General features: G+C 50.0%; 1 protein-coding gene across 3 annotated transcripts; it reads right to left on the bottom strand.

The window, feature by feature from the left end:
* Window positions 1-1,280: 1,280 nt before the first annotated feature.
* LOC138657586 (uncharacterized) lies at window positions 1,281-5,998 on the bottom strand. Of its 3 annotated transcripts, none has more exons than XR_011317076.1 (3): window positions 5,357-5,998; window positions 2,826-3,028; window positions 1,281-1,959 (listed from the first exon to the last, which is right to left on the bottom strand). XR_011317076.1 is itself a non-coding variant. In XM_069745338.1 (3 exons), the coding sequence occupies exons 1-3, from the start codon at window positions 5,895-5,897 to the stop codon at window positions 1,322-1,324; spliced, it is 1,308 nt and encodes a 435-aa protein (XP_069601439.1). In that variant the 5' UTR covers window positions 5,898-5,998; the 3' UTR covers window positions 1,281-1,321. The 3 variants fall into 3 exon arrangements, 2 of the variants coding, with proteins under 2 accessions (XP_069601439.1, XP_069601438.1); XM_069745338.1 differs by having other exon boundaries at window positions 2,900-3,028; XM_069745337.1 differs by having other exon boundaries at window positions 1,281-3,028.
* Window positions 5,999-9,291: the final 3,293 nt, after the last annotated feature.

The following is a 9,291-nucleotide window of genomic DNA, read 5'->3' as shown; positions in this document are numbered from 1 at the left end:
CAAGACAACAATAAAAATAGCAAGCTGGACAGGAAAATAGCAAACCAAAGAAAATACAAGCAGGAACTTAGCTTCTGCTGGGAAGACAGGTCACAAGAACGATCCAGGAGTGAACTAGACCAATACTGGAACATTGACAGGTGGCATGGAGCAAAGATCTAAGTGAAGTTAAATAGAGCAGCCAGCTAACGAATTAACCTCGTCACCTGTGGAAGGAAACTCAGAAACACCCACCAGAGGATGTCCATGGACAGAACCAGCCGAAGTACCATTCATGACCACAGGAGGGAGCCCGACAACAGAATTCACAACAGCGGCCATATTGGAGCACACACTTCCCTCCTGTATTGTCTGTATAGAAGAGGCCATATTGGAGCACACACTTCCTGTATTGTCTGTATAGAGGAGGCCATATTGGAGCATACACTTCCCTCCTGTATTGTCTGTATAGAGGTGGCCATATTGTAGCACACACTTCCCTCCTGTATTGTCTGTATAAGGAGGCCATATTGGAGCACACACTTCCCTCCTGTATTGTCTGTATAGAGGAGGCCATATTGGAGCACACACTTCCCTCCTGTATTGTCTGTATAGAGGAGGTCATATTGGAGCACACACTTCCCTCCTGTATTGTCTGTATAGAGAAGGCCATATTGGAGCACACACTTCCCTCCTGTATTGTCTGTATAGAGGAGGCCATATTGGAGCACACACTTCCTGTATTGTCTGTATAGAGGTGGCCATATTGGAGCACACACTTCCCTCCCGTATTGTCTGTATAGAGGAGGCCATATTGGAGCACACACTTCCCTCCTGTATTGTCTGTATAGAGGAGGCCATATTGGAGCACACACTTCCCTCCTGTATTGTCTGTATAGAGGAAGTCATATTGGAGCACACACTTCCCGCCTGTATTGTCTGTATAGAGGCGGCCATATTGGAGCACACACTTCCCTCCTGTATTGTCTGTATAGAGGTGGCCATATTGGAGCACACACTTCCCTCCTGTATTGTCTGTATAGAGGAGGTCATATTGGAGCACACACTTCCCTCCTGTATTGTCTGTATAGAGGAAGTCATATTGGAGCACACACTTCCCTCCTCTATAGTCTGTGACTGCTACGACCCATGACCGTTTGCTCCCATTAAGTGAACACACAACAGTTATCAGAACTTTAAAACCTTTATTGGGAAATATGCTCACAACATTTCCATCTTTTCCTTTGGGTAAATATTTTTGGTTGCAGCTTAAACCGGCAATATCTGCCAACAAATGGGGTGTAGGGAGATTACTGCCATCCGGTCTCCCGGGCAGGTATCTTCACCACCAACAAAAACTCCACCCTTCCGCCAAGGAGGAGCGACTATAGAGAGCTACGACCCCCCCCCACGAATGCATCGCCTGAACTACCCCTTCTCTAATACCATCGAGGAAAATATCTAGGCCCGCCTCGTTCAAATGGACTCCGTCTGGAAGTAGAAAACCGGAATTGTCCCCTTCCAGCCGATGGTGCCGAACAACTACACCATTCTTAAATCTTACGAAACGTGATATCCTCTGGTTCAGCGTGCGCCTGGATCTCTCCATAGCATTCAATTCCCTGGCACCCCGCCAAACCAGCCTTGGGATAACCTCGGACCAGACTAGGCGCATCGACTGGAAGAAACTCGGGAACTTGTCCATGTCTGATCTGATCAGCGTAAGTAGTTCAGCCAACGGAGACGAAGCCAGGTCATTTCCTCCGGCATGGATAACCACAATGGTGGGGGATGAGGCCACCCGTGCAATGTGAACCACCTCCGGAAGAACTTGGGACCACATCATGCCTCTCAAGCCACTCCATAACACGTCGACATCATTGAAGCCCAAGGATCGCCCTCCTGGGCCCAATTCGGCGCGGCGAGCAGCCCAATAGATGTACGAGTGACCCACTATCCAGACGCTGGGTCGCACCCCATCTAGGAATAAAATATACAGTTAGCGATAAACAATAAATCAACAACCCAAGGAAGTACCCCCAATGATACTGAAACTGTTCCGAATGTCATAGAACCAAAACCACTCACACTTATAACAACAAGTCAGGCCTGATGTATCTAGTAAAGCAGCGGGATCTCCATCTACCCACCCTTTGAATCTCTGATTCAAGCAAACCCGCTCTAGATGCTTCTGTCGCTGCACCTATCCGAAATGAGTGCGTCCCAAATTCTGCCGCGGGCATTCCCAATCGTGACAATACGCGTCTCAATATAGCTAAAAATTGACCCGACACTAGGGGAAGCCCATTCTCATGAATGAAAAGCTGGGAACCGTCCTTTCTAACCCGCATGTAATCCTTTATTAACACTAATGGGCAAATGTCCTTGTTGATGGCGAATATCAGGAACCAAGTTCCCCTACCTTCCTGATCAGTTTTGGACTTACATATTCTAATCCTAATACCATCCTCGCAAATTAGTATGTCTTCCCGCCTGAGGCCACCCGGTTTATTCAGAGCCGTAGGTACAATCTCACTGACCCGCATGGCCCCAAAGAATGCTAGGCCAAAAGCCGCTGACATTAGCGCAGCCTCGTATTTAGAATCGCACACAGGTTCCAAAGCCTTAACCAAGCTCACTAGCAAATCGAAGGATATAGGACGCCTGTTATCACCATGTCTATCTGCTCGCCGCCAACCTTTCAATAACTGACTGACTAGGAAATGTTTCGTGGAATCTGGCCAACCTCGCAGCTTGAAATGGAACGCTAATGCAGACACACGGTTGCGCGCCACTGAGCCCGACACTCCCATGGCATGCATTTTGGATAGAAATGCCATTGTCACCTGCATTCGAGCCTCCTCCGAAGACCCCACTGGTTTGCCGTCTGCTAAAAGACACCACTCCTCCCACGCCTTACCATAGGCTTTCCAGGTTGATGGAGCTATCGATGAACGTATTAATGGCATCAGGTCCCCAGGACATCCCAGATCGAATGTGGGCAATCCACCTCCTCCAAGGGCTCCTGAAGGCGCCGTCCCAGTAAATCCTGCGAGTAAAAGCCAGTTAAAACACCAGACACACTCTCATTGCTGACGGTTAGTGCATTTGCTTTAAGCCAAACATTGAACGTTAAACATTTCAATACTATGAACCTAATTAGGTCTAGAACCTGCGGTGAAGGAGATGCTAGGTAGTTAATGGCATGTGCCCCGCCAACGGATTGAAGATGCAAGCGAATGCGCTTATTGGCCAGTTGAGGACCCCAGACGTCCATGGCGACTGCCACGGGGACAAGCTCGATCAAGGTAGCCTCTACGTTCCACTTCCTGGAAACCCAGAAAGCAGGCCAACTCGAAGCACACAGTTTGTTACCAAAGCGAACACGGAAACCCGTGTTGCTTGACGCTGCAAAAAACAAATCCATGTCCACGTTAGAGCATTCTGTCTCCTGAAAGCAAGTCCTACCATTGTAATCGCTGAGGAACAGCTTCCATGTGTTTAAATCAGAACGTAGGTGTGCTGTAATCCTGATTCTATGATGACGCTGTTTCACTCCTCTCGTGGCTATCATCAATCTGCGTGAGAAGATCCTGCCCGCTGGCATGACCCTACAGGCAAAATTTAAGGAACCAAGCAGCGACTGCATTTGAGTTAGTGTTACCTTACCAACCGAAATACATCCGCTGATGAGATCCAGCAGCTTGTCAATTTTCTCCTTCGGTAACCTAAATTCCATGGCGACCGAGTCGATTTCGATCCCGAGGAATGTGATCACTGGTACTGGCCCTATCGTTTTCTCAGGGGAAAGTGGGACCCCGAAATGTGCCATAGCATCTTTGAATTGGGCAAGGGCTGCGGCACATACATCTGAGCCCGCTGGCCCAACAATCAAAAAATCATCAAGATAGTGAGTGATGGCGGTTAGCCGGGTGATCTTGCGAGCGACCCATTCCAAAAACGTGCTAAATAACTCAAAATAAAAACAGGAAATTGAACACCCCATGGGAAGACATGTGTCGTAATAGTATAGGTTCTCAAATTTAGCCCCTAGTAAGTGGTGACAATCCGGATGTACCGGAAGCAGCCGAAAAGCAGATTCTATGTCCGACTTGGCCATAAGGGCCCCCGGGCCAGCATTTCTAACGAGGTCAACCGCTTTGTCAAAGGAAATATAAGTGACGGCTGTTTCATCACTGGGGATACCATCGTTGACCGACATGCCCTTGGGGTATGAGAGATGATGAATTAATCGATATTTACCTGACTCTTTCTTGGGAACTATACCCAGGGGTGAAACCCGTAAGTTAGGGAAAGGGGGGGAATTGAAAGGACCACGAAAACGACCCAACCTGATTTCCTTCCCCAGCTTTTCTGCTAATACGTTAGGTAATTCCCTCGCTGATTGTAAATTAGGGGCTGATTGTGGCTCGGGTGACCAATTAAACGGGATGAAAAAACCATAGGAGAAACCGGAACGCAGTTGCCCCGCGGCCGATTCATTGGGGTATTTGTCCAGCCACGGCCCCATTCTTTCTACGCTCACCGGCGTCGTTAACCTCGCCTGTAGGGGGGGTTTTCCCGGAGATAGCTTTTTGGGGCGGACGTGTGCATTTTGCCACTGGGTGGGGGCCTCCGCATGATGAACACTCATGTCTATATTTGCAGAGCCCATAGAACTTACAGTGCCCTTCATTAAATAACCAGCACGAACCTGGTCTACGAATGGCTGTTGCTGCCGCGTTGTTGTTGGACCCGGCAGTGGGCCCGTGAAAGGATTGGGTTGATTTCTGAGACATCATCAGGTGAAGCCACGAATCCGTGGCTTTCATACCCCAGCCCAATTGCGGATTGGCGGCCAATCGCCAGCGGAAATCTTCATCATATTTCCACCATGCTGATCCCCCGTGGGCCTTATAGGAATTATACATACTATCTAAGTATATGAATAGCTCAGAGCACCTTTCGGGGTGCTTTTCCCCCATAACGCATCCCAAGACCGTAAAAGCTTGCAACCAGTTATTAATGGTTTTAGCAACTTTTGGTTTACGTTCATATGTTTTATCCCCGAACCGTCTCTCTCTGTCAACCGATTACTGGTCCGTGGAAACCAGAGACCATATGTCAATGAAATCATTGGCCCAAATTTGTTCCTTGATGTCGCTATTCAAGTGGGCCCCTAAGGGCGGGACACCACAAAATAGGCCATCCTTGTACACATCTGGGCGGGGAGGAGGGGGCTGCCTGCACGATCCCGCTGGTTGTAGCAATTTTGGATTGACATAAATCCTGTTTCCTGTAGTTGCGTTGGCTATTGTGTCTGAAAGGTTGGTGTTTGCTCTCTCCCCTCCCCATGCCCCGATAAAGGGGTACTCACCGATCGGTGCACCGGTATCCGGACCACTTGCTTCCCGTGCCACAGGAGTCATCGGGCCTTGCCGCTCCATGCGGTGTATGGACCTGCCTGAAGAACTATCTGATGAAGAAGGCGAGCGCCACCGCGAGGCTCTAGACCGTCTACTACGCCGGCTGGACCTAGATCTATACGAACGCCGTTTGCTAACATGACGATCGCGCTTCCTACGCCCGCTTCTGCGATGCTCTCTGGGGGATGTCGATGATGACGATGATGATCTGCGCGCGGGGCGGATACCCGCACTCTGTCTATTGTCCAGAGCTGGGGTGCCAGCACCCTGAATCGGGGCCCGAACGCTGGTTGCTATCAGTGATCGTGACGCTGGCGCATCCTGGTGTTCAACTACTGCCACCTGAGAGGGAGTAATTTGCCCGCCCGGTATTTGCGAATACGGGGTACTAAAAATGAGTGGGTAAGGTGGAAACTGTGATTCTCCCCCTGTAATAGCCTGGGAGTAGGCACTATGCTGACCTGTTGCTAGTATTATGTGAGGTGAAACCATATTCTGCTGTGCTATGGCTGCCGTGTCCGTGTTCCTATCAGTATTGGCAATAACATCCCCCACGTTCCTTGAAAGTGGAGGGATACCTTCCTGTGGAGCCTCAGTCTCCCTCCCTGCCGTCCTTGAATCCTGTGATGAAGCAGACGTTCCCTGTGCTCCCCCCATGTTGTTTCCTACTAAGTGCAGCTCCGCCTAGCAATGCTGGTACTCGCCGACCTACACTCCCTCCTGTTATGCCCGGGGCAGAAGGGGGGATGCAGCTTATACCGCTCGTTGCCGACCCCTGTGTCTCCCCCACCTGCTGCGACGCGCTCCCTCCAGTCTCCCTGGCGCCTAGAGCAGGAGAAGCGCGCGCACGAGAGCTGCGCGCGCTCTTCCTTGAATAAACTGGCGGGCTCAGCCGTGCCGGAGGCCGGGTGGCTCTGCGAGAGCGCCGACCCTCCGACAGCGCCGCCTGCACTATGGCAGGGAAGGAGTCGCTCCCGGGCAGCAAAGCTGCTAACCATGCGCTTCCTTCCCTGCCGATCCTCTCCCTCACCGCACTCTCCAGCGGGTCCATGATGCCGGCAGCCCAAACAGGTCCGGGTCCTGGGATCGGATGGCACATCGGCGCTTCCCGGCGCCAAGAGCAGGGGATAAGCCCCGCCCCCTCTGCGGGGAGTTAACCCCATATACATCCTGGGTTCACTCAAGGGGAGATCTCATACAATAAAGAGCGGGGGGAAGGCGCAGCAGTCAGGGGACAGCGGCTTAAGCCGCAGTGTCCCTAAGTAGAGGAGGCCATATTGGAGCACACACTTCCCTCCTGTATAGTCTGTATAGAGGAGGCCATATTGGAGCACACACTTCCCTCCTGTATTGTCTGTATAGAGGCGGCCATATTGGAGCACACACTTCCCTCCTGTATTGTCTGTATAGAGGAAGTCATATTGGAGCACACACTTCCCTCCTCTATTGTCTGTATAGAGGAGGCCATATTGGAGCACACACTTCACTCCTGTATTGTCTGTATAGAGGAGGCCATATTGGAGCACACACTTCCCTCCTGTATTGTCTGTATAGAGGCGGCCATATTGGAGCACACACTTCCCTCCTGTATTGTCTGTATAGAGGAGGTCATATTGGAGCACACACTTCCCTCCTGTATTGTCTGTATAGAGTCGGCCATATTGGAGCACACACTTCCCTCCTCTATTGTCAGTATAGAGGTGGCCATATTGGAGCACACACTTCCCTCCTGTATTGTCTGTATAGAGGAGGCCATATTGGAGCACACACTTCCCTCCTGTATAGTCTGTATAGAGGTGGCCATATTGGAGTGCACACTTCCCTCCTGTATTGTCTGTATAGAGGAGGCCATATTGGAGCACACACTTCCCTCCTGTATAGTCTGTATAGAGGTGGCCATATTGGAGCACACACTTCCCTCCTGTATTGTCTGTATAGAGGAGGCCATATTGGAGCACACACTTCCCTCCTGTATAGTCTGTATAGAGGAGGCCATATTGGAGCACACACTTCCCTCCTGTATTGTCAGTATAGAGGTGGCCATATTGGAGCACACACTTCCCTCCTATATTGTCTGTATAGAGGAGGTCATATTGGAGCACACACTTCCCTCCTCTATTGTCTGTATAGAGGAGGCCATATTGGAGCACACACTTCCTCTCCTGTATTGTCTGTATAGAGTAGGTCATATTGGAGCACACACTTCCCTCCTGTATTGTCTGCATAGAGGAGGCCATGTTGGAGCACATACTTCCCTCCTGTATAGTCTGTATAGAGGTGGCCATATTGGAGCACACACTTCCCTCCTGTATTGTCTGTATAGAGGAGGCCATATTAGAGCACACACTTCCCTCCTGTATTGTCTGTATAGAGACGGCCATATTGGAGCACACACTTCCCTCCTGTATTGTCTGTATAGAGGAGGCCATATTGGAGCACACACTTCCCTCCTGTATTTTCTGTATAGAGGCAGCCATATTGGAGCACACACTTCCCTCCAGTATTGTCTGTATAGAGGACGCCATATTGGAGCACACACTTCCCTCCTGTATTGTCTGTATAGAGGAGGCCATATTGGAGCACACACTTCCCTCCTGTATTGTCTGTATAGAGGAGGCCATATTGCAGCACACACTTCCCTCCTGTATTGTCTGTATAGAGGAGGCCATATTGGAGCACACACTTCCCTCCTGTATTGTCTGTATAGAGGAGGCCATATTGGAGCACCCACTTCCCTCCTCTATTGTCTGTATAGAGTAGGTCATATTGGAGCACACACTTCCCTCCTGTATTGTCTGTATAGAGGAGGCCATATTGGAGCACACACTCCCCTCCTGTATTGTCTGTATAGAGGCAGCCATATTGGAGCACACACTTCCCTCCTGTATTTTCTGTATAGAGGCAGCCATATTGGAGCACACACTTCCCTCCAGTATTGTCTGTATAGAGGAGGCCATATTGGAGCACACACTTCCCTCCTCTATTGTCTGTATAGAGGAGGCCATATGGGAGCACACACTTCCCTCCTGTATTGCCTGTATAGAGGCGGCCATATTGGAGCACACACTTCCCTCCTGTATTGTCTGTATAGAGGAGGCCATATTGGAGCACAGACTTCCTGTATTGTCTGTATAGACGCGGCCATATTGGAGCACACACTTCCCTCCTGTATTTTCTGTATAGAGGAGGCCATATTGGAGCACACACTTCCTTCCTGTATAGTCTGTATAGAGGAGGCCATATTGGAGCACACACTTCCCTCCTGCATTGTCTGTATAGAGGAGGCCATATTGGAGCACACACTTCCCTCCTCTATTGTCTGTATAGAGGAGGCCATATTGGAGCACACACTTCCCTCCTGTATTGTCTGCATAGAGGAGGCCATATTGGAGCACACACTTCCCTCCTGTATTGTCTGTATAGAGGAGGCCATATTGGAGCACACACTTCCCTCCTGTATTGTCTGTATAGAGGAGGCCATATTGGAGCACACACTTCCCTCCTGTATTGTCTGTATAGAGGAGGCCATGTTGGAGCACACACTTCCCTCCTGTATTGTCTGTATAGAGGAGGCCATGTTGGAGCACACACTTCCCTCCTGTATAGTCTGTATAGAGGTGGCCATATTGGAGCACACACTTCCCTCCTGTATTGTCTGTATAGAGGAGGCCATATTGGAGCACACACTTCCTTCCTGTATTGTCTGTACAGAGGAGGCCATATTGGAGCACACACTTCCCTCCTGTATTGTCTGTATAGAGGAGGCCATATTGGAGCACACACTTCCCTCCTGTATTGTCTGTATAGAGGAGGCCATATTGGAGCACACACTTCCCTCCTGTATTGTCTGTATAGAGGAGGCCATATTGGAGCACACACTTCCCTC

This window comes from Ranitomeya imitator, chromosome 1 (genome assembly GCF_032444005.1).
Source record: "Ranitomeya imitator isolate aRanImi1 chromosome 1, aRanImi1.pri, whole genome shotgun sequence".
Taxonomy (NCBI): Eukaryota; Metazoa; Chordata; class Amphibia; order Anura; family Dendrobatidae; genus Ranitomeya; species Ranitomeya imitator.
This window is presented reverse-complemented; position numbering and strand designations above follow the sequence as displayed.